This window comes from Solenopsis invicta, chromosome 2 (assembly GCF_016802725.1).
Source record: "Solenopsis invicta isolate M01_SB chromosome 2, UNIL_Sinv_3.0, whole genome shotgun sequence".
Lineage (NCBI taxonomy): Eukaryota > Metazoa > Arthropoda > Insecta > Hymenoptera > Formicidae > Solenopsis > Solenopsis invicta.
Window position 1 is genome coordinate 15344662 of NC_052665.1, and position 25675 is coordinate 15370336.

The 25675-nt window shown below is 35.4% G+C and overlaps 6 protein-coding genes across 9 annotated transcripts in view; 3 read left to right on the forward strand and 3 right to left on the reverse strand.

Moving 5' to 3' along the window:
* Positions 1-664: 664 nt before the first annotated feature.
* On the forward strand, positions 665-5603 carry LOC105197446 (ras-related protein rab7). Its single transcript, XM_011163801.3, has 5 exons — positions 665-828; positions 2208-2393; positions 2469-2687; positions 2928-3065; positions 3147-5603. Exons 2-5 carry the CDS (start codon positions 2214-2216, stop codon positions 3231-3233), a joined length of 624 nt encoding a protein of 207 aa, XP_011162103.1. The 5' UTR covers positions 665-828; positions 2208-2213; the 3' UTR covers positions 3234-5603.
* Positions 5604-6101: 498 nt separating this feature from the next.
* LOC105197448 lies at positions 6102-9372 on the reverse strand. The gene is made up of 5 exons (XM_026131076.2): positions 9195-9372; positions 8227-8360; positions 7574-7774; positions 6890-7063; positions 6102-6648 (listed from the first exon to the last, which is right to left on the reverse strand). Exons 2-5 carry the CDS (start codon positions 8272-8274, stop codon positions 6301-6303), a joined length of 771 nt encoding a protein of 256 aa, XP_025986861.2. The 5' UTR covers positions 8275-8360; positions 9195-9372; the 3' UTR covers positions 6102-6300.
* A 509-nt stretch (positions 9373-9881) lies between these two features.
* On the forward strand, positions 9882-11063 carry LOC105197447 (mitochondrial import receptor subunit TOM40 homolog 1). Its single transcript, XM_011163802.3, has one exon. It carries the CDS (start codon positions 9918-9920, stop codon positions 10893-10895), a length of 978 nt encoding a protein of 325 aa, XP_011162104.2. The 5' UTR covers positions 9882-9917; the 3' UTR covers positions 10896-11063.
* Positions 11064-11277: 214 nt separating this feature from the next.
* Positions 11278-15011, reverse strand: LOC105197449 (endoplasmic reticulum lectin 1). Of its 2 annotated transcripts, XM_011163806.3 has the most exons (7): positions 14690-15008; positions 14402-14575; positions 13387-13911; positions 12930-12983; positions 12304-12462; positions 11975-12214; positions 11278-11665 (listed from the first exon to the last, which is right to left on the reverse strand). In XM_011163806.3, exons 1-7 carry the CDS (start codon positions 14822-14824, stop codon positions 11417-11419), a joined length of 1536 nt encoding a protein of 511 aa, XP_011162108.1. In that variant the 5' UTR covers positions 14825-15008; the 3' UTR covers positions 11278-11416. The 2 variants fall into 2 exon arrangements, with proteins under 2 accessions (XP_011162108.1, XP_011162109.1); XM_011163807.3 differs by lacking the exon at positions 12930-12983 and having other exon boundaries at positions 14690-15011.
* A 304-nt stretch (positions 15012-15315) lies between these two features.
* LOC105197450 (GATA zinc finger domain-containing protein 10) lies at positions 15316-23077 on the forward strand. 2 transcript variants are annotated; one of them, XM_011163808.3, is made up of 9 exons: positions 15316-15643; positions 17273-17703; positions 17784-17913; positions 18001-18152; positions 18233-18648; positions 19110-19379; positions 19511-19543; positions 19648-19904; positions 20010-23077. In XM_011163808.3, the coding sequence occupies exons 1-9, from the start codon at positions 15545-15547 to the stop codon at positions 20631-20633; spliced, it is 2412 nt and encodes an 803-aa protein (XP_011162110.1). In that variant the 5' UTR covers positions 15316-15544; the 3' UTR covers positions 20634-23077. The 2 variants fall into 2 exon arrangements, with proteins under 2 accessions (XP_011162110.1, XP_011162111.1); XM_011163809.3 differs by lacking the exon at positions 19511-19543.
* Positions 22380-25675, reverse strand: part of LOC105197452 (orexin receptor type 1) — a 48351-nt gene continuing 45055 nt past the window's right edge. The window contains exon 7 of one of the 2 annotated variants that reach the window (XM_011163810.3): positions 22380-23829. In XM_011163810.3, coding sequence (XP_011162112.1) covers positions 23600-23829 — 230 coding nt within the window. In that variant the 3' untranslated portion in view covers positions 22380-23599. The remainder of the gene's footprint in view (positions 23830-25675) is intronic. The other variant, XR_003268263.2, reaches the window with a different exon arrangement.

A 25675-nucleotide genomic window follows, 5' to 3' on the forward strand; every position in this document is an offset into this window, starting at 1 on the left:
CATAGCTTATCAGCAGAATTTGTCGACGTATCGTAAGCAAATTGATCAGACTGCCATAAGTCTGCAGTCAAAATCTGATCAAGTTATTGCCAATTTGCCAGCAAATTGCTGTAACACTTTCTATCTCCGGGTAGTTAACATACAATATAAATTTTGGGGCATTCATCGTTTCGCTTTTCTGATGATATATTAAACGCGTAGTGAAAAGTGATTACCTTCCGCGTCGTTTTCTCTCGCGCTCTCACACGGATTGCGCAAAATTGAGGAAGCGTGTCGACACTGTCGACATCGCGGCGCGAGTTTGCGGCAAAGTGATGTATGACAAAATTCAAATCGCACAGGCCGAGTTTCCAAATCGCGACTCGCGACAGGTCTAGGGTGCGTTCCGTTTCTCACGCATAATGCGTGCGCTGCATCATGTACTCTTGTTGTTCAACTAATGTTAAACAAGGATATATGACGCATATGTTACGCGTATCACGCGTGAAACAACAGGACGCACCTCCATCTACTCGACGCGGCGGACAATGGCGGACGACAGCGCGCCTCGCTCGCTCCGGCGATCGAGTATCGATATATATCTCGACATCACGGCGTATCGATCTCCCTCCCGAGATCGATATACTCTCTTCGAGAAGTGAGAGGAGACCGCACGCTACCGCCGCGAGTAATGCACTCGATTGCACTCGGTCGATAAGGGAGGCGAGGCGAACAGGTGACGACATCGTTGTCATACTCTCGTGATTTCATAACACGCCATTTTCTTTGTGCGAAGCGCTGGAGCGCGGAGGTGTTTTCACAGACCGTGTTCCCTGACGAGTGCCCCAGGTAACGTGCCCGCGACGAACTTGCCGATGACGTCTGCCGGACGGGTTCGCGTCGTCGACGCGGATCGCGTCCGTCCATCCGGGTGCGGGCTTCGCTCGTTTCTTCTGCGAGTCCGAGATCCGAGAGTGGCTCCGAATCTCCCTACGCGTGTGACAGGAGGTTCCGTCGGAGGAGGCGTCGGAGCAAATTCCGCTCGCGTTGCGACGCAATCCTCGTGCCCGTGCTACCCCCCGTCGTCCGCCTGGCACCGCCGATATCCCGGACGTGTCGCGGATTTTCCCCCGAGAGTGTCGTTCGACGATAACCGCCAAAAACCTCGCGTTCGAACGGAGAAAGTCGAGCTCGTGTTCTCTCTCTCTCTCTCTCTCTCTCTCTCTCGGAAGCTTTTTTTTCTCCTCTCGGCGAGTGCGTTGTTACATACGTCATTGCCACTCGGAGATCTTCTCGTTAACGTTGCGAGATGATTCACTTGATTGGTCATTCCTTGCGGATGCTCGGCATCCGATCGCTGGCACGGTAGTAATTGGTGCCTTTTTAATTCGGTGCACGCGACGAATTGCGACAAGTAGCGCGAAAGGGCACGAGTGGACTGTAAATGTCAGGAAGCTGCAGTCTCTCTCTCTCTGGTATTTACAGTCCAGGTGTTCACACTTTGACGTTCGAAATTTTTTGTACCTTCCCTTCATATATAACATGGTGATATTTTTACAACTGCAGTCACATTTTAATATTAATGCAATTTAAAAATTATTTCGTAATGTAAATTTAAATTTAAAACACAAGCTATCGAATATCGCTAGAAGAAATTAATTATCGCTGGAGCAAATTACTTATTGAAGATTCAGCTTACAGTAGATTATTTTTAAGCAAAATTCAAAAATCTCAGATTTGCATATAGAGATTTTAAATTAAAAAAAATATGATGTTAACTTACTTTCTAGTCTTAATTTTTGAGAAGTATAAGGATGCGATACATGTATAATTTTTACATATTTATCAAAACAAAATAAGAATATGAATTATGTGTCTTGTTTACTGACATTCTATGTCTGTTAAAATTTTGTATATGATATCAAATATTCTAACGTTCTTCATAAATATAAAAAATTTGAAAGATTCAAGTTGATATAATTTCTTATGAAGTGATAGTCGCATTAAAAGTTCTTTTCATATCATTTGATTATGAATCATCGACAACTTGATATCATATCATAGTTATATTAAAGAAGATTCATATTGCATATTATAAACATGCTTAATAATAAGAAATTTCTTAGAAATTTCTTATGTTAGTGACATAATGACTACTGTATTTTAATCACACACTTTGTTTATTCTCGCAGGAATTAATTTTTAACATTGTTTTTATATCTTTCCAGCAAAGAATGGCGTCCCGCAAGAAAGTGTTGCTGAAAGTCATTATCCTTGGGGATTCAGGAGTTGGGAAAACTTCTTTGATGAATCAATATGTCAATAAGAAGTTTAGCAACCAATACAAAGCAACAATAGGAGCAGATTTTTTGACCAAGGAAGTTATGGTGGAGGATAGAATAGTCACTATGCAGGTAATCTTTGTGTTTAATTATCTTAACATGTGTCGCCATTATCGTGCACTTCTAACAGAGTTCTTTTTGCCTTAGATTTGGGATACTGCCGGACAAGAGAGGTTTCAATCGTTAGGAGTGGCTTTTTACAGAGGCGCGGATTGTTGCGTGCTAGTATTTGATGTATCTGCTCCGACTAGCTTTAAATCTCTAGATTCATGGAGGGATGAATTTTTAATTCAAGCCTCGCCTCGGGATCCAGATAACTTTCCATTTGTCGTGCTTGGGAACAAAGTAGATCTTGAATCAAGAGCGGTGAGTAAAATAATTGAAATATTTTTAAAATAATTGTTATCTCACACAGTTTTGTTTTATGTTTTAACATATAATAAATATGCTAACTTAAATATTATTTAAAGTAGTACTTTTATTTAATTCTTTTTACTAAACGTAATATTTTATCTGATTTAAGGTAATTACATTTTATCAAATTTTATCTAAGATAATTGTAACTTGTGTTTATTTTATACATTCTTTCTATATCTTGTGTTTTAGGTCTCAAGCAAGAGAGCACAACAGTGGTGTCAGTCGAAGAACAATATTCCATATTTCGAAACTAGTGCAAAAGAGGCTATTAATGTCGAGCAAGCTTTCCAAACGATAGCTAAGAACGCTTTAGCTCAAGAAAGTGAAGTGAGTGTATTAGGCGTAGCGAAAGTTTTTTTTCAATCTACATATATCTCTATTTTAACTTTATATTTTTGTGAATTCCAGGTCGAACTTTACAATGAATTCCCGGATCAAATCAAACTGACCAACGACCAAAGAAGCAATGGTAGAGGTGATTCATGTGCTTGCTAGGTCTTGAAACAGTGGTAATATCTTGAATGACTAATAAAGAATGCACAGGTCAGATACATTCACGTCACCTGCGCATGAAGGACGCGGAGAATATATTGCGATGAGCTTTTATGTGTGCAGGAAGTCACGAAATTTCTTTCTTTGTCTCAACGTGTTATACAATCTTTCCTTGTGCCCGTAAAACAAAAAAAAACGTCTCAATATCCTTGAAATAATTTTGTTGAAACAGTCACATTAGTATACGGTAAAAAAAAAATAACGAGTTAAATTCATACGTAAAGAAATGTGTACAAATTATCTTGATATACATACATCTATATATATTATATATAATTGTTTTTATAAACCTGCGTGGGAATAAGATATATTTATCCGACTTCCTGACCTACTAGAATATCGCAATTTTGAATTATGTACTCCCGCTGGACTTGACTTGTCATATAGGTCCTCTATGTCTACGTTATTCTTTAAGTCAAGGATTCGCATCTCGTTTTTTAATAAGTATTGTAATATGCTCTCTTATCGGGTATGGCGAAACATATGAATTATCTTTTCTCTTTTTTTTTTTTAAATCTCGAGCATTGATTGAGTTTGTTGTCTATTGATTTTCACCGAAACGATAATAGCTCGAGGTTTTCGAATAATATATAGGAGTCGTTGTTGCACCAGAGAGGATAATATATGGGTCGGGAACACAGTTAGCGGTACACTGTTAGTAAATTATAATAAAAGAATTTGCTCATAATTTGTTAAGTACAATTGCATTTACAGAGGAGCTCTAGTGCATATAGCTTATTATATACTTAGAACCGAATATTTGCTGTCAGTAAAAAAATGGTTCGTATGAAATAGAACGAAAGATAAGATAAAGTTACAATAAAGTTACTAAGATACTTTGTAGTATGTCTCATAAGGTGTTTTAACGAGTCTGAGATTTTCACGCGAATGGCATGGTGTAAAACTCCTCGAATCTTTGTTTTCTATTCGGAAAACTTCTCAATTGTTATATATATATATATATATATAAATATATATTGAAATATAAAATTATATTATGAAGATTCTCTGGCTTGTTGCGCACGTATTGTAATGCTAGGCATGTTGTTTTGTTTATATAAATTATTGTTTTAAATTTAGGGATGTTTATATGGCCATCCCGATTTAGAAAGGAAAAAAATTCGTTGCAGATTTAGAAAAAATGTCCCTTTCATTGAATGTATCGTCCGTAATAAGCGTTTTGCAAAAGATACTTTTGAAGTTTTCAAGCGTTTTAAGTTTTCGGCGAAGTCCCGAGAATTCCTCTTCTAAAACGAGATTCCTCTTCTTGTACCGCGATGCACACATCGATTTTTAAGATTTTTTACTGTACATAAGACAATGGGATCCCAAATGCGCGGTGAGTTAATCGTCAATTGTATGGTCTATCGAACAGTTCTATGCGGACTACATTTTGTAAATAAGACAGCATATATAATCCACTTAGGAAAATTTAACGTTATATAAAAAGAATGAATCTTTATATCCTGATAGCCATATCAATAAGTATGCTTATAATATTTTAATTCTACTTATAGTCTTTATTAGAGCAGTAATTAAATCTAAACGGCGTGTGATATTTATTTCGATGAAGGGAGAGCAAGCTTTTGCATAGTTCGTATGAGAGACACAAGAAATATGCACATTAATGCTGTATTTCAGATTTTTGTAGTAAAAAAAAAATGATTGTGGGCTCACATTAAGATGTGTTTAAATGTTTTAAAATTTGATTTCTCCTAGGAAGATAGAGCAAGGTAAGCATGCTTTTCCGCAATAGCAACGTAGTAAAACGATAGTATTATGCATCGCGGTACCGGTAATTGCGCATCCGTGTCGCAAGTCATTTTGTTGATCTTTGATTGTTTGCCAGTCTCTGGATTTATAATTAAATTTGTGAGATTTTGATTTCGTTAGGACTTCTAACACACAATCCCTCCCTTCACCCGTTCTAAGTTGCGTTATTACGTTCGCTTAATTATATGACCATCAGCGGGCGCACTGATTCTAATGACCAAATTACTTTCCGTACGAATTTTCCCAGCGAGATATCTAATCAATTGACTTTATATATTTACTTCACCAAGGAACAATCGAACTCGGCTATTGTCACCTGCTATTTCTGGGCCACCCTGTGTATATATAACATTCTTACGAGATAAAAACTTAGCGTGTGAAATATATGCATACGCAGGGTGTTCCACAAATCGTGCACATCTTCTAAATCGTAGACTGATTCCACCGAAGAATGATTAGCTGTTCCAATAGACTGCTGAACGATTAACACTTAATCGGCTCTTGACGGGGTTTAGGAGCTCTAAAGATGCATACAAATAAGAATGTAAACAGACTTCTAATACTTAAGGCGCAATTGTCAACATGTTTTGATATGTGTGAAGTGTAATAGATGTAAAAAAAAAGCGAAGTCCACAATCAAGCTTTCGTTACGGAAAAGTTGACTTTAAAAATTTGTCGAAGAATTAACAGAGAAAGTGCGCGATTTCTGAGACGCTCTGTATATAAATATATACATATTCGACAACGCGAAACGTTCGCGTTGTCAAGTGTGCTTTCATGGGTCTACGCATATATACGTATGCACGTGTATATAAGTGAAGATAATCATGACACCATGGCGATTATGATTAATGATATGTATAATTCTATCGAAGTATGTTAATGATAAATATAATTATAAATAATACTATTGTTATTATTGCTGCCGCTATTACTGTGTTGTTGCTGTTGCTATTCCCACTACTATCATTGTTCCTACGGAACAAACATTGTTGGCAATTAACACATTTATGGTGAAGCCTGAATTAATCGAATATATGTCTTCTGATAGAATTTTTATTTTTAACATTTCTGTGCAATTACGATTCGAAGCGACATGCGTTCGATTGTACAATGAATACGAAAACAATTTGATATCTATAACTACATTATATAACATTATTTACAGAGAAAAAACGCAAAAATATGGTGGTCTATTTTAATGACAAGATTATTTCATTTTTAAATATTAATGTTTTTAATTAAGAGCAAAATTAGATAAATAAAAAGGGTATAGATTAGTTGTTGGCTTGAGAATGTCCTTAGGTGCATTTCTTATGCAATTATCGGTAAAGATAATGATATTCGTGCTGGAAGTGCGGACGTCAGAGGTATTTATCGCGATGCAACTTCTCACGTCTATAATCGTCTTCGCGTACGTGACTGCTGCGGTACCTGTCACCTGCTTGGCATTGCTTTCAATACGTTTCAGCGATGATCTAGTCAGGTAGAGATTTGCCACGACGCAGGCTCGCATTTTAATGAAGCTTGGAGAATAACAATTCGGTACGATAACGTCCAAATCGATCAATAATTTTTGTACCGCCTGGAAAAATATTAGTTTTCAACTCTATAGTATCCATTTACAAACTGCAACACTTTTTTTATCATATGTCACAGGATTATATAGGAATTGAATTAGTTATATAAATTGATTCCAATAATTATTATTAACATAGAGAGTGAAATTTTATAGTATATTGATAGATTAAGATTTTATTGTTTTTATAAATTGGGAAATTAACGTATAAAATTTTAAAGTTGTGAATTAAAAATGTAACAATTACCTCAACACTTTTGGCCACGTTTGCTAACGGTTCTTCCATGGCGGTGTGACCGTTTTGGGCGCAAGTATCCAATCCAGCAATGGCATTTGTGTTTTTCATCTCAAGTTTATTCCTCGCATAAGCCTCACATTGATTTACGCTTTTACCCTCTTCTTTTCCCTTGTTGATAGCCAACTGGAAAAGTAATAAATATATTCTATATGAATATCAAATTTTATACAAAACATCTTCATTTTAAAAACTAGTACTATGATATTGACTTAGATGTATTGTAATTATAATATTGAAAATTTTTGGGAGGCCCTTGGTTGGGATGATATTTTTCTAAGCTTTTACAATTTTAATACTTATCTGTATAGCGTTATTATTAAATTTGACAATCACATTAATTCTTAAATATTATTTTTAGCTTAATCAGTTTACGATTGCGTTTTAAGTCCAACAAATATTTCGACACGCAGTTTGTAGAACTGAAGAATATATAGTATATGTACTGTCGAAGCAAGTACAACTGAAGACTATATATAATGACCGATATAAAAATATTATGGAGCACCAAAATTCACTCCAACCGAGAAATGACACTTCCTCTTATTATTTCTTGTTTTCTTATTAATTTCAATTCGCGCAAGTGATTCGCCTTCTTCATTTCTATTAAATGTGATAAAAATGAATGATACTCACATTGACTTGTTCAAATGCTGTATTGATAGTAGTATGGATATCAACCAAAGCTTCAGTTTTCAATTCGTTAAGTTTTATCTCAAGTTTCTGCGTTGTTTCCTGCTGGAAAAACTGTAGACTTCTAAGTAAAGCTTCGGCGACTACTTTTTGTACGTTCACCAATCGTTCGAGATCGCGCGAGGGGTCTGTCACATCAAATGCCTTAAAAAAAGAGATACATAAATCTATTATTAAAATATAACGTAAAAGTTTCTGTGATGTGCATCTTTAAAAAAAGGAAAAAATTATTTTATATAATTATAAGAATTATAAGAGAATTTAATAAGCATAAAATAATTGAACATAAATTGTAGATATTTTCAATCTTTCAAGACTCATCGGTATAACTTTGGTTCAAAAGCAAAAGAAACTATCAATTATATTATTTTTCTAATGCCCATTTCCACCAATATAGATTAACTTTGATCTCAGTTCAACTTACTCCTTATCTTTTTCCAATTCTTAAAACTAAAGAAAGATAAAGAGTAAGTTAAACTGAGATCAAAGTTAATCTGCGTTGATGGAAATAGGCATAAATAGTTTAGTTTATAACTAGATTAGATTTTCTCTTTACTTAAAAATAAATTATGTTAAATGTAATTTATAGGACTCACGTAAACTGATGTGCACAGCAGTGCGAAGATACAAAAAACGTTCCTCATTTTTGCTGTTTAATTGCGATTGCGTGGAAGAAATGAGATTCTTTGAGTGCTGTCACTTTCATTCCATTTTTATATATCCAGAACAACTTATGATAAAGAATGATAATGATATTAGTCAATTTTATCTATCAAGGTAAAGATATAATCTGAATAATGATATCTAAATACTTAATATACAAGTGCTATCAATCTTCGTCAACTATATGTTTTGCCACTTATTTATAACAAGAAAATGCAACTTTATATGTTATAAAATTTGTAACATATAAAAGAATTGATCATGAAGTAAAAGCAGAAAAATGATTAATACAAGTAAATTTAGGATCTCAGAAAGGAAAACATTTGCGAACGAGAAGATTGGTTTATCAAATACTATTGTTATGTTGCAATTATCAGATTATGATAAGAAATCGCATATTATACACAATCTAGAAAATACGGAATTTTCCTAATTTACTTTTCCCACTCCTTTCTTGTTTATCAATTTTCTTAAAGATTTCTTTAGAAATATTTTATACTAAGTTTTATTGCATTTAAAAATTTATATTTTGTAACGTATAAAATATTTTTTGCAAGATTCTTATTTTTACGTTATACAAAAATAATGCAAGTAAAAAATACAACAAATAAAATTCCGCAGAAAAATCAATATACAAAATCTATATATCAAGAATTGATATTTTACATTACTTTAAAAAATTCTTCCGTAAAAACAAAAATTATCATAAGAAAAATAATTAAAAAATGATATGTATTAAAACATATACATTTATATATTAAGATATAAACGTCAAAAGATGTTATTTATAAATTAATAGATTATTTTCTCCAACTAAAGATTTAAAAATCATTAAAGAAGACTCGAGAAAAGATATATGTTAATCATATGATATGCTAATCAGACTTATAATCTAACGTACTTTGTACGCTCATCGAAAAATACATCGTCTCTTTTGTACTCTGCACTCCGGACTAAACACAGGTGGATACTGATAATGATCTGCCTAAAAGTCTTATCTAACGCAGTAGTTTTCCTTAGATTTAGAATCGCTAGAACAGATTCATATTTCATGGATCACGTATATATGAATAAATTAGTTAATCTGTTTTACATACTGTACTTATGTCAGAGGAATTTCAAAATTTGTTATTTAAAATATTGAGTATAGGCTTTTTATTATAACAGTTAATTCTTTTTAACACGTTATACAGAAAATTTCATAAATTGTATATGCAATTTGTATAGAGGTTTATCAATGATAAAAACGAATGTATAACATATACTTTCTGCGCGCACATGTACCATTTTAGAATTTTTGAAGGCCCATCTATGGAGATATTTTCAGTACTTTTAAATTTATAGAATAGGCATGTGGCGTTAATCCTTAAGAAATTAATAATTTAGTTAATTTTACATCTTTGAAAAATCACATTTTATTTCAGCAAATTTAACAGAACAGATCCTTTATTATTAATAAAAAATTTAATTTATATTAATAAAATTTTCATTGATGAGTCAAGCTTGGCAGGACTTGAAACCGAATGAAGATCGCTACATATCGAATGCGCACGTGTTGAGATTGATAGATTTAATATTAAGATAAATCTGGTTACTCATCGGAAAAGCCGACGTTCCCGTCGCAATGGGTATCGTCCAAGCGCTTATCAACAAACGCAACGAACTCTTCATGACCCCAATCAATCTGGAAGAACCACTGTGCATTCCTTGTTTCGAGGAGGTGGACTGGAAGCCCGGTAATCCCGGCAGCTTCGAGGACCTCCACGCGAAAACCAAAGAGCTCTATCCGCAGAACTTCGAGGGCGCGTACTTGCTGTTGAGGAAAACCCTGAGTAAGCACTTCAACGTGACTTACAGGTTGACCCTGAGTTCCGTGACACCGTACGGCCTCAAGTTCGGCGCGAATTATGTTGGCACCAAGGAGGTGGGATTCACGGAGAAATACCCAGTGATCTCGGGCGAGATCACACCCAGCGGTAACATGAGCGCCAGCTTCGTGCACACTCTCGGTTGTAGATACAGATTCAAGCTTGCTACGCAGATCGTCGATAAAAAGTACAGAGCGTTCAGTTCCGGTTTGGAGTATCGCTCGGACGACTGTACTGCGGCGCTCACCCTGGCGAATCCAGATCTCACGAGGCTGCACGGCACGCTGGTGTTGCACTACCTGCAGGCGATCACGCCGAGGATTACTCTTGGTACGGAGCTCGCGTATCTACGCGGCTCCCTGATACCTGGCGGCCAGCAGACGGTGATGTGCGCTGCGTTCCGGCACAGCACCGGTCCTACTACGCTGTCCGCAACGTTCGGCGAGGCCGGCATCCACGTCTGTTATCACCGAAAGGCGAGTGAGCAGTTGCAGCTCGGCGTCGAGATCGAGACCAACACGCGGATACAGGAATCCGTGGGCACGATTGTGTATCGCGTAGACATCCCATACGCGGACTTTATCTGCCGGGGATTCGTCAACTCGGAGACCAGCATGGGCGCCGTGTTCGAGAAGAGGCTGTCCCCGATCCCCGGGGCCTCGTTAATCATAAGCGGCTTCTTGAATCACAAGAAGCAACAGTTCCGCATCGGCGTCGGTCTGAACGTCGGCTAACGATGTTTTTTAATTTTTGACCGAAAGTAGAATATTGTATGTTGTATATCAAATTTTGAACATTTTCTCAGAAACGTTGTTCCGTAGAATCTCAGATTTTATTTCATGTATCTCGATATCATTCGGGTAGAGAAGATAAGAAATAGAAAGTTTCACGAACGTCCTTAATTCAGCTTAAAGAAAATTATTTTCCAAAAGTTTGAACATCGCGAAATATATTATATTATAAACCTAATACAATGGAACACGATTTTGATATGCACTTTTATGGGAACATATTTACGCGCGAAAACTATTAAATACTTATATTTTGTTAGATTAGTTTGGAATGCTAGTCTTTTTCCGATAACACAAAACGCAATCGTGTAATCTAGTTGACTAATTTCAATCTCAATCATACATGTATTATAGAATGTCATTTTTTATACTCAATAAATCATAAACGTTTTTACAATTGTGATATTTAAATAATAATGGCTTTAATAGTTTTCAACCAACATCAAGAAAATAAATCGATTTATTTAATCATCTCCGTTCGCTATTCGTTCATCTAAATTGTCCTGTTCCGCGTGCAAGGCTGTAGACTTCAGTTTATCGAAATTCGCTTCGAACTTGTCGCTCAGAAGTCCATTTTCGTCGGCGTATTCTAAGATATCACAGATCAATGGTGATTCAACTCCTAGAACGTATTCACACATTTTTGGTTCTAATAAAAATAATGATACACTAGATGGGCTTGCGGTATGATTCTCTACGCATTTCAATTTTACCTAGAACAAGAACAAACGATAAAAAAAATTACAGAAAATCATTTGACAAGTTATGATAATAAAAAGCCATTTTTGGTTTGGAAGGCCAATACAGATCAAAACTCGAAAATTTTAGATGAAGCATTTAAAAAATTGTGACAGAAACGAATATTTTAATTTGAAAAGATGTGTAATTATTATTAAGAAAATTCAATCTCTGTTTATCACAATTACAGAGAAGTTTATCTTGCAATTATCATAAACTGAAAACTGAAGATCCTTATTTTTTCCAAACCAATAATTTTTTAACAAGCTAATGGCATAGCATACTTCAGTTTGCCTGGAAGTACCAGTCTTATCACAGCTACTTCCGTCGCTGTAGAAATGCGAGAGATGTTTCCTTAATTCTAACGGTTTGGGTTTTTTGTGTGGATGCGCAGCAATCCACTCCAAATGCTTCTGTTTGTCAAATCTACCAAGATTGACGATTGTCTTCGTACCATCTCGTTCTATGTGGTACTGAACGACGGAACGCCCGTAACAAAACTCGTATTTCCACCAGCCGTTGCCCTATAACGATGCATTAAAAAACATCATTATACATATGTACACATACACCTGCAATGAAAATAAAATAAATTATAACTATGGATACTTGCTCCGTGCAGGCAATTTTTTCCACTGAGGAAATTCTGGACAGGACTAACTTCGGCAGGACTAACATTCTCAGTTTGAATTGCACTGATAGATTCATCAATATTATGTTTATCTGGGACATCCAGTGGATGTATCTCAACCCTCACTCTTGGTTCACCATCCTGTAGTGAATTCATTATAATAGACACAGATCATATAATTAACATTTGTAAAGAGCACCCCATTTCTTTTATTTTATCATGAAAACGATGATTATCGTGCATACACAATTAATGTGCAAACTGTAGCATGATATAATGGATTTCCCTCAAGTGCATATAAAGTGATTATATATTATTATTCTTTTTCATTCAATGCTATTATTACTAATGTATATATAGCAATGACATACATATAATCACATAATGTATATAATTCTAGCAAGGATAAGAAAATATCTTATGTAATAATTTTACAAATGTCAAAAAGGACAAAGTACATGAATATTGGTGAAATAACAGTAAACAATGTGTCGTAATATGTAGATAAAGAAGGGACAGAATGAAAATAACATCCGCACAAGCTAATGGTACTACATAATGATTAACAAGCCATTAATCCTGTTCCCATATATACAAAATATTCTGACCTGGCCCTCCTTATCTACATGGAGGATTGCAAACACTTTCTGCTGCTTGTCATCCTGTGCAACAAATAATTAAGACAGTAAATAAATAGTAAACAAACTGGAACAAAAAGAAATCAAATGTCTATCAAAAACTAAAAAGTTATAGAATTCTATTAGATTTTGTTAATTAAATCTAAGTGTACTAATTGTTCAGAGAATAGAAACAGTGTTTTCTTCTATATTACTTTGTGAAATTTTCAGCTCTAAAATCACTTAAAGATTGTAATATGTGACATAAGCCTTTACTATCAATACATATCCTTATTTTTGCATAATACTTGGTTCAATTGATAAAAATTAAAAAGATACAGTTATATTAATATACGTAAACAAAATATAAATATGTGCCAAACAATATCTCAAGATAGCAAGTAAAGAAAAATAATATGCAAACGCCAAGTACTCTTTGCAAATTTACCCTCGCTTGTTGATGCCGCAGTTTTAGGCTCTCAAGCTCCATCATCATGAGTGACTTTGGTTTCTTTGGTGCATTGTCCATAGGCTGGCATGTAATTTGATTCTCCCCAGTGTCTTGCGGCTTGTAGTCAGGGTGATTGCACAATACCGGCGACAGTACGATCGCTTCGTATTCGCAGGACATGGTCTCTTTGAGTGAATATACATCATGCTTACCATGCTTATAACAGACATATAGTACCCTGACAGTCCTCGGTTTGTTATTCAAATCGCACATTGTACCATCGCTCATCTCGATCTCGACGTACGGCATATTAATCCCGTCGATTTTCTTAATAGGGATGTTCAACTTCCTGTTTGGATTTTTCGCCTGCTCATCGTAATAGGCCGAAAGCTTCATCTTTTGTGCCTTGTCCAGTGTGCCAAGGTAATATTCCTGCATTTTGATCTTCTTTCCTTCTCTGTCTTCATGGTACTGCCGTACATATTTACCATGACACAATTCGTAAGTCCAGTATGACTCTAGCTATGTGTCAAAATTAAACCAAGATTAAAATCTATATACAATGAGCAGTGTTTATTAATTAAAGTGTACAAAAATTAAGATGTATACAAGTAATCAAAATACATTAAATTTTTAACCTTTTACTTTAAGCTCTTTAAACTTCACAGTTAAGATATGTCCAGAATAACGATCATGTAACTTCAACGATAAAACATTTTACAATTCAAATTTTCAAACTGGGAAAAATCACATAACAGCTGTCCAGTTTATGGAATAGAAAACACGGTTCAAAGCTTAGAAATGGCATGGCTAAAGGCTTATTACTATTATCTATTCCCAAGTAACCACTATTGTTATGATAAGGTAAAACAATATCAATTTGATTCATACGACGAAAAGTTTCTTCTTGATCTTACTGCGTATCAATAAGGTTAAGTAACACAATCATATGTTATTTGGATTGATATGAACTTGAAGGAAGTAAAAGATCATATAAACGCCTGTCACGTACCCTGTAGGAGCAACTGTTTTGAGCAAATATTGGTTGCAGAAGCTGTATGGGATTCGGCCCGTCGTACGTCTCGCTGTACTCATGCTCCTGCTCGGTCGCATCCGGGATCACGCACCTGTACCGTTCGTTGTTCGCGGTGGTGATGAAGTACGGCTCCGCGTTCGGGAGAGGTTCCTGGAACGGGAGTAACCGGAGCGGAGCACACGTCTGACAAATAGGACGGTATCGTCGCTCGCGAGTGCACGGCGAACGGTTGGTTACAGATGAGACAGCGTCGGGTGTACTCACCAGTAATTCCGCGCTTTTCCCGGGCCAGTTTATTTTGAATATGACCGTGTCGTCGAAATGCCGGAAATCGTGCCCGTGGCCGAGAGTGATCAACACACACAGCGCATTGCAGACGCCCCAGTAGTTACCCCACATCTTTCACGGCTATTCTTTCATGTTTTGATCGCCGCGTATACGATCATGTGCGTCAAACGTGTACAACGTAATTGACAGTTTGCGCTTCGTGTCCGTTCGCGATTGCCTGCGATGACAGATGGACGAGGGGCGCGAAGGGGAACGAACGAGAATCGGTAAAAAAAAATATTCTCCAAATATTGTCCGTATTTTACGACGTGATCAGCCGCGCATGAACACGCGTTCGTCGAGTTGATTGGTTGCCAAAAAGAAAGTTTATTTTGACGATAAGCTTTTTGACTATTGGCCAATGGCCAATCCAATCCAATGGTCAATCAGTAAGCGAGACTTCGATTTGCGCTTCTCTGATTGGGCCGTCTTGCACATGATGCTACACCGCCAGCCCGAGGAGCAGCACTCGTTGCACTCGAGTGTAGCATCGTATGGGCTGTAAACAGCGCCTCACCGACGGCTCTGCACTCGTTTCCGGAAAATTTCTCGTTTCCGCCACCAGATGTCCCGGCGAAAGCCATTCAGTGGCGACACTCACTGCCGTTCTTGTCGATCTCTGGCGATTACACGGCCGTTCGGTTTTCTTTGACGAGAGTGTGCAAGAGTGTGGGCGACGAGAGATCGGTCTAACGCATCGCGAGGTGTTTCGCGAATAATTAGTACGGTTTTTTTCCCGTCTGTTTTGACACGAGGAAACGAAGCGCGTTAATCCCACCGCAGCACGCAGCGATGTCGGACACACGGCGACGTCGTAAATCCAATCAGTCATGTGGTTCGGACGATCTCTCGGACTCGTACGAGGAGCTGAACGCGACGAAGGAGACCCAGGTAAGCACAGCAGGGCACGGCGTTTATCGTCGCGGGTGGATCCCCGAAAGGCGAGTCTCACCTCGCGGAATCCTCCCCCTCCGCTCGGCGTCGCGTCGCGTTTTCCGCGCGGAGCTCGGAGGGTGAGTCTGACGTGCGAACGAGTGGAGACGGAATGAGAGTCCGTGAGAATTTGTTGAAAACAGGCGGCAGTTAGGCGAACCGCGACATTTATCAATTTTATTTTCGATACGATCACGGAAGTCGACGCTTCATGGCCTCGTCGTTGATCTGCGTCTACATCGTCTGATGCGTCCTGGTGAAAAATTTTTCTTAGAATATGCCATATCATTTTCATATAATTTTTCAGAATTCACATATATGAAAAAAATCTAAGACCCGTATAATAAAACAATATTAAAAATACAAAGTTTTAAAATCAGTTTCCTCAATAAGCATTGCAGATAAGTAATAAATTTTGTTGTATCTCGTACATATTTATGTGGCACATTTATGTCTTATGTCTTATTCATATTCATTGTGCATTAATATTCATTAAGAAAACTGATTCTAAAATTTTAATTCCTATTTCTAATAATGTAATTTTTCTTTATTATACACAGGGCCTAGGAAAAGATGTAGACTTTTTTTCACTATTTCTAAAAAATGGTCCAATTTGTATAAAAATTTTGAGGAAAACTTTAGATCAACGATTAAATCATCTTTTTCTCACAAATATGTGCTATTATATATAATGCTATTTGCATAATGTATTTGATACATCTGGAATGAGTCTTATGCAATTTACATTGTATACTACTAAAATTGAAACTATGTGTAAGAGGGATAATAAACTTGTAAATTATGATTAAGAAATAATGTATAAATCAGGCTTGGAAATGTCTTGTTTGGTAGTTAATCTCTCATTTGAATTTTATTTCAATATTTAAAATTAATTAGCAAAGTGCTTGTATTATCAGATATTTTGAAATTAATGAAGAAGCCTTTGCACTTATTTTTAATTGTTTAATAAAGAAGCATTATGATTAATCAAATCTTCTGTTAATTTGCCAAAGAATTATTGAATAACAGCATTTATAGATTAGTTAGAAAAACATTTTAGGTTTCAATGTTGCAATGTTGCTGGAATATGTATTATGCTATCTAAGGCAGGGAAAGAAAGAAAGAAAACTATTAGCCCTACTTTAGTTAGTCTACGTAACTTAACAAGATTTTGTATGATAGTACTGTTTTTCTGCCTTTCTTTTGATCATACTGTTGATCAAACAAAGAACCACAGATAGCTAATCAGTGGGATTAATCAACAGACTAAAGACTTTTTAGTTAAGAAAACAATAAAATGTAATCAACATATGTACTTTTAAAACATGTAATTGATAAATAATTAAAAATTGATTAACTTTTGAGTTATTAAGTTTGTTCTTTTTCCACACACTGCAACTGAACTTTTTGTATGATTCATCTTTTCTCTTTTTTCTTTTCAATATAAGAAGAAAAAGATGAAAGGTGAACCATTTAAGAAGTTTAGTCCTGAAGTGTGAAAAAAGAACTAATTTATTAATACATACTTACAAAGTGCTTAACAGTAATTTGAACATGTTGTTGCATTGATCAATCTTTTTTCTACAGAGTAGCGAACAGACTGATGGACATCAAGATTCGGAATGTGACATTTATGAAAGCGACTCTGATGCCGATTCGCAGGAAGGTGGAGAACAACGTGAGAGCGGGGATGGGCAAGAAGAGGAAAAACCGCAGAAGAAATTAGACGACGACGAAGACCGACGTAACCCACAGTACATACCGAAACGTGGAACGTTTTACGAGCATGATGATCGTACGACCGACGAAGTAACTGATAATAATACAGAACAGCAGACGAATGTAAAAGAAACCAAGGAAAAGAAGGTGTGGAAGGATAAAGAAGATAGGTGGGACCACGACCGATACAATGACGAAGAACAAGCTCCAAAGAGACCTGAAGAATTGATAGCGACGTATGGTTATGATATTAGAAATGAAGAAGGACCACCTAGAGCTAGAAGGAGAAGAAGATACGGGTGAGCTTATCAGAGCTTTGTTTTTCTTATATTCTGTAATTTTATGGTGTAATGTATATCATGTATATGTATTTTTTCAGTCGTGGACCAAACAAATACACGAGGAATTGGGAGGATGAAGATGCTTATGGAAAGACTATGCCTAGTAGAGGAAACAGTAGACGTTTTCAGAAAAATAATGAAGATTTTCCTGCTCTTGGTAATAATAAGGTAAATATGTGATGGGATATGTAATTATTATGATTAACCATTATAAATTTTATTATTTTATTATTTTTTATTTTTTATTTGATACAGAACACTCCGAGCAAAGTAGAAGAACCTGTGATTTCGTCGGCTTGGTACAGCAGCAAGAATAAAACACAGAATAAAACCCAAAACTTCCCGCCGCTTCAGTCACAGCAGGATAATGCAAAATCTAAGCCTGCTACTTCCTCCAATGCATCCACGTATGTATAATATTTTTTTGTATTACATTTATAAAACGAGTTTTTTATTGATGAAATCTTGAGCGAAAATGTTATTACAGAAACGAAAATAAATCATTGGATGAATCCACCAATACATCTTGGAAAAAGGACAGTAGACATGTTACTCAGAATCAAAGTACAAATGGAAACACTGGTTCTAGCAGTGACGTGGATAAATTAACTAATATTAAGCCATCACCAAGAGAGAATAACAAAAGGAATACCCAAGAGTCTGTAAGCTTGATCGCCAGTAGAACGCGTGGAAGAGGTTTCAAGCCCAATGCTAATAACAACATGGTCACTAACAGAATAGTTGAGAATAAATCGAAGGGACGTGGTCCAGGTCCAGTTACAGTAGAGAATAGAAGAAATAATACTGTACAGCATAATGAAGAGCATCAACTTGCTCACGATATGAAACAGCAACTTAATATTAATGATGGTAGTCAATATCATCAGCCTGCACGACACAACAGTGAGTGTTTGTCACGCATTATGGTATTAAAGGGGAACAAGAAATTTATAAAAATTAAATATAAATTTTATAAATATATTAATAATAACTAAATTTTTTTGATTATAAGATTTTTTTGTAAAGATCATCTTTAGGTAAAAGATTAGAGAAAATTATAAAATTGACAATTTAATTTATCGATTAATTTAAAATATAATACTTCTTTTTCTAATTGTTTGCGAGATTATTTTTAATTGCTTTAATAATAGTTAAAAAAATATTTAATTAAAAAAAATTTATTTGATAATTAAAATCGTGTAAAAATTGATTTAGACATTTTCAGAAATATCTTTAGAAATTTTTAGAGATATCTATAGATATAAAAATTTGATTTTTTTTTTAGATAATTTTTTATTGATTTTCAGTTTAAATTTTTATTACATATATGCAGTGTTTAATTATATTTTTTCTAATTTGTACAGAAGGTTTTTTTACATCCTCCAACCAACACAGATCAAACACAGTACCACCTAGAATGCAGCAGCAACAGCAGCAGCAGCAACAACAGCAACAATCACATCAGCAACAAACACACTCACAACAACAGACAATACAACAGCAACAACAGGATAATTCTGGAAACAGACCTAAACGGTATTCCAGTCTTCGTCAACGACCTACTATTTCGGAAACTCCCGCACAACAGAATTATCCATCTCAACATGCTCAACATGGGTATTTTCCACCTCAAGGTACAGACATACATTAACATTTTATCTTTAACGCATGTTTCTAATCTATTTCTTATTTTATATGCTTTTACATGGCCTAATACAAGCATGTACTTAACATTAATGTGTTGCTTCTGCATATGCATACCTAGCTGGAAATTCAAGAGCCGTTCTAGAATCTCAAGGTAAGAAAAATATATATAGAAATTATCCAATTATCTTTATATAGATATATCATTATTTTTAATTATTTTACGAAGTACTGCAAATTGATTTATCAACATTGCAGGTTATCCCCAAGGTCATTTTGAGCAGTCTTCTCCAGTCGCTCCAGCTGCAGCACCCATGGCAGGGCAACCTGTTATTCCTTTACCACCAGGTGGACAAGCTGCTAGTTATCCGCCACCACCATTCTTAGTACCACCACCGCAGTTTATACCACCTCAAACGGCACCTCCTAGTATAATTAATTATGTTCCTGGTCCAAATGGCCCGACGTTTCCACCAAACTTTCAAGGTTATCAAGGATATAATCCTTCCGTGCAGGTGAGAAGAATAATTTTTTTTTTTAATGTCAAAAGAAAAATGGTAAAAAATAGATGTAATATAATATGAACACTGTATTTAATTTTGCATATTTTAATATTACAGCCTCAGGGTCCACCGCCACCTCAAGAATTATTCCAACCGCAAGGGTGTACTTACTACAGTCCCGCGCAGCAGCAGCAGCAGCAGCAACAAACAGCTCCTATACGGCGACCGAAAGCGGCGATACCTATTCTTCCACCACCTGATAATCAGCAGAGCGGCAGAGGAAGAGGTAGAAGCACTCAACAGTATCAGAATAATCAATCTGGTGGTGGTGGTAATGGGCAACAGACTGAACAAGAAATCAAGAGTGGAAACGCGGTAGAAAGTGATGAGAAACCTGTGCCGGGACAATTCGACAGTGCACAAATCGAACAGCCGAGCCCAACGCCGAGTCAGGAATCCCAGAAGAATCTGGTTCCGGATACAGTCAGAACAGTGAATGATGTAGATGAAAAGGTAGAGATGGTCACCAATGCTGATATTCATATAAAGATCGACACGTTACCTGTTAAAAAAGATAATCTGGACGATAACGTTAGTGTTAAAGAACTATTAGAAGCAACTTCTAACGAAAAGAACACGGTTTCGCACAGTCCAACGACATTGGCTAGCGTCGAGACTGAATTAGGTAATATCGAATCTGCAATTCCCGAAAGTACTATCGTCGAGAAAGCTGCAGCCTAAAGAGCGTGATTGTTATCATTTGCGCTTCGTATTCACATGATGTTTTCTCCCTCTCGCTATTTATCGCGAATTGAAGAGTCTCGATCCGCGGATTATATGCGATGCGCTTGTGCGAAACATTGCTTTGGAAGCATCTAGTTCATTCGTATACTTATAATCGTATATTTATTCTGTAATGCAAAAGCGCCATCTTTCGCTATAGGATCAGGGACGCAGAATAATTATTAATCAAGCCAATTCATATTCGGGGAAGTGCGTTAGTGAATGCACTATATTTTATAACAGATCAAGGTATATTAAAATTAAAATGCTCTCAAACGCAGTCACCTACAGTAAACTAATTAAGCAGTAAAGCTATTTGACATATACATCGCAACATAAAGCTTTAAGGCTATTGATCCGCCACTATAGCTATTTATATATTATTTTAAAAGAAAAATCATATGCGATTTATTTCATAGTAAGGAATGTCGTGTGAGAGCGATATAAGTGACAGATCGCGAATTTGATAACACATCCCGTATATATGGATTTTAAAATTAATCTTTAATAGAAGTCACAGAAAAATTCTTTAGATCTAGATGACGTATGTATAAGGATAGTCACATCTACTCTCATTACTAATACTATTGTTTTATGGTAATTGATTTATTTTACCATTCATATAATTTATTTTGTGTAATCCAAATAAATTAGTTTTTCACTGATATTAGTCTCATGGAATGAAATACCTCGTACGGTAGAACAAACTGATACACACAATGTATTCATATAAATGAAAAAATTCGTTTTAGTAGAAAAAAAAAGATTACTGACATCTGTATTGGGAAATTTTCTGCGATTTTATTGAAATTGATTTTTGCAGAAAGTAATGATTCAACATGACTGCAGTGACGGATTTGAAGCTTTGAAAGCTCTATTGATAATTGCTTAGGAGTAAAGTTTTTCAAAGACATTGATACGCGAATAATGTTATTAAATATAAGTTTGAAGCATGTAAAAAGCGTATTAACTTATGGGAATTATAATCCATATTTGTAATAATATCTATATAAAATAGCAGTCTCGTATAAGGCGGTAACGTTATTATTGCCTGAAATATGAAGTAACGATAATTTTTTCATATACGAAGTCTACCTATAACTGGTTACTATTTAGCGAGGAGTATTATCGTGTACCAATGTAATATATTTGGCAGTTGCGCGAGCCATGTGACTGTGACGCGAGATATATACATACATATATATATATATATATATATATATATATGTGTGTGTGTATATATGTATGTATGTATACATACTTTTTTAATGTTATGACTACTTACAGTGCAGAAATGTTTGTAGTTATAATATTAATGAAATATACTTCATTGAGTAACATAAGTGTGCATCTCTTTGTATGTATATAAAAGTAATTTTTTTTTTACACGCAATTGGAATAATGTATTATTGATTTTTTCGCCTGCATTTCTGTACTCTTTTCTCTTATTTCTTAACTTTGTTCAAAATGTAGAGAGGCTAACTTATGTTAGTCTTATTTTACAGAACATAGAAAACATGAGAAAGCAACAGGAATGAACAGTTGTAATGTCTATTCACTTTTCTCATCCGTATTACGCGATGAATCCTCTTTTATTATATTTTATTTACATGTTTTAAGTTTCACAAACTGGTTTTTTCGCAAATTTTAATGAAATATAAATCGGTTGTTGTCACAAAAATTATATAGAATACTTTTTTTTTCTTTTGCGATATATATTAAGCATGCATTTAAAATCTAACTCAAATATACTAGAGTGTTTAATCAATGAAGTAAAATAATATTTTGTGACTATACTGAAAACAGCGAGAGAGCGCATTGAGGCGAAACGTTCAATTAATTTTGCTTCTAATTCGCCATGATTAATTATTATACCTAAGAGTATTATTACGGCAAAGCCTTAAACGATATTCTATGGAGAAAAATGTGTGAAAACTTTCGATAGAAATTTATACATGGTGAACACTTCTGCGCAATAATAAAAATATAAATCTAAGTGGAAACGAAGCGAGCAAAAAAACGTCACATTCGCTGTAGCATATTGTACAGTTTATAAAAACTAATACTATTAGTAATAACTTTATATGACTTTAAGCTTTAAACGTTTAGGAGGGATTACATACACTTTATTAAACTTTGTAGATATATTTTCATTGATATATCGAATGTATTATAGGAAAAAAAAAAATACTGCAAGTGACATGAAAAAGGAGCATAACTGAATATGCTTTAAGTGCCGGAATAGTTAGAATATAAACGCTTTATATTCACATACTTGCGTTTATTTCTTTGAAATTTTATTGTGCGTCTTTTTAGGTCTTCACTTTCAGTTATTGATCTGTGATTGTACATTGTTATCTACATCTATATCTACAGTATAATAAAGTAAAATGTTTAAAGCAGCAAATCTTTCAACGATATCGCACGGACTCGTGTGTACATTACAGTTGCCTATTTACACATTAACATACTATATGTCTCAGTTCATCTCGACTCGGCGAAACTTTGAAAAAAGTTTCCTGAGCGAGGTTTACTTATTTAACATTATACATATAGGAACAACTCTATTACATCTACGAATATACTAAGCTACTGACTTTAAAGAATATATTTTATCCGCTGTATACAAAGCATGCCTTGCCAAGACTAAAATGTTCTTTTAATTAGTTTTCTTCGATGGATTTAGAGACTAACTTTTTTTTCCGAAGATAACAAAGAGTCACTTATCAATTCTTTCCATACACAATTTTTAACGGCTCGTTTTCTCTTGGTCTTATTTCGTTAAGAATTAATCACTTTTAATTGTTAATTATTGGAAACCTATAGACTGCCGAGACATTCTTTTTAAGAGAAGCTGGATTCCACATTTGTCGAAGAGAATTGGTGGAAGAGAGCATACGGTGGAGGATTTAGATACAAGGTCTTCACTCTTCTTTCTCGTTCAGTGGTACATTGATTATGGCACTGAGGGGTATGACCTCGGTGCTCTGCGGAACGTTATTGTTGTTGGACGTCGTGTGAATTGACCTTTTATAATTCTGAGATCTCTGTTTAAGCGGATCCGTGATACCCGGGACGTATCCACGTTTTTGGGCGCAGGCACCGCTCTTGTGAGAACACCGGAAGGTGCGCTTGAACTCCTTGCGAAACTTCCCTGCAACAGACGTGCGCGCATATTGTGTAACTTTCCTTGTTTAAGTTTTCTTGAGTAAAAAAAAAAAAAAAAATGCGTAGAGGAAGAAGTTATGTGAAGGAGCGATTTGTAAGCTTTGTTCTAAAATGGCTTTGTACTCTGGTGGTATTTTAAAAGAAAATTAGAAATTTTTTTTCTCTCAGTGTAGCTAGAGGAATTTGTTGAGTAAGGAATAATCTACGTTAGGATGTACCCAATGTATATTATTTTATTTTTTTTTATATTGTTTTGAAATTATTTTAAGAGTACTTAATAACTTAGATATTTAAGCAAATTATGATTAAAGTCAAAATGTAGAATTATTAGAATTGAAATGAATTACATTTTAATGAAGTATTAAATTCGAGAACCGCATGCTTTTGTTAATGGAACAGAAGATATTGCTGTGTCTGACAGAAAAGCGTGAGAAAAGTGAAAAAGCTCGTGCGATAAAGACATTCTGTATATTTTAAATGATAACATATCTGTAGTCTTTTCCGTAGGATTAAAATTTCACTGAAGAGAATAAATTATTAAATTACGTTAAAAGAAGAATCGAAACGAATGGGAAAGAATGAAATAATCGAAAATCTTTGAATTAGTTGCTAACTTCGAAAATTAGGCGTATAATTTTACGTATCGGTTCTCAAATGTTTCAAACGTTTGAGAGTAACGCGTGTTACTTCCACGATGAAAATAGACAAGTATACGCGGACATGAATTTTAAATTGTTTTTGTCATAGACTAAGGTAGACGGAGCTTATACCGTTAGATAGGACGTAATCTAAAAATTACAAATTATTTAAATACCTTATTATTATTACTATTTAAATACGTATAACATAATTTTTTTATTAAATAATAAATTTCTTGCAAACTTAAAAAATTAACTAATAGATATATTCTATTTACAAATAAAATAAAAAGTTTCCTGTTTCTTTTTCTTTTTCTCGCTGCTCCCAATTTTTTCTTTTGCAGTTATTTCGATCACTGCATCCAGATACAATGCAACAACTCATTGTAAAATATTCAAAAAAGCACAAAAGTATATAATTGAATAATCACAAAATGCAACGAAGCTGTACGCAGTTTGAATTGAAGTGACAGCTAAGAGTCGAATGATTTCGAACAATTTCGAATCAAACCGAGGATGTACTAATAGTCCTCCCTTACCGCTAATCTCAGCTACCTTTCATAAAAAAACTCCGTCTACCTTAGTCTATGGTTTTCACATTTTGATACTTTAATGTATCATCCTCATATCGGAAATCGCGTTAAAAAAAATTATCGCTTATCGTCGAACGTATCAGCGGTATTCATCGAAATATTTCAAATTTCGTTCCTTTATCAATCGACCGCTGCGATTGGTCCGCCGTTTCGTGCGCTGCGTTATATCCGATAGTCACGATTGGCCCGCGCGTCGATTGCCATATCGAAAGTTACGATATTGCGATTCTCGAAGGCTGCTGTATCCTGAAACCCGACAACGTATCGCGACGATGGGACCGCGGTAGCGCGTTCGAATTGCTCGGTACTCGGCAGCTTTGTCTCCTCTCCGGCTTTGATCGTCCAAAAGTGAATCCTAGTGCGCCAGAAATTGTTGGAGGGGCCAAGATTCATCGCATAGTGAGCGCCGTGTGATGGTCGCTGTCGCGCGCGAATAACATCGCATTCCCGTCGTACTTCATACGCACCCAGACGACATGACGTTCAAAATCGAGACAGACGAGACTCTTGGGACGTCTTACGTCCCGATTGATGATTTTCGTATAAAAGAGTATCTCGGTGACGTCTTCGAGACACTTTACGCCGATTTTGACACGCATGT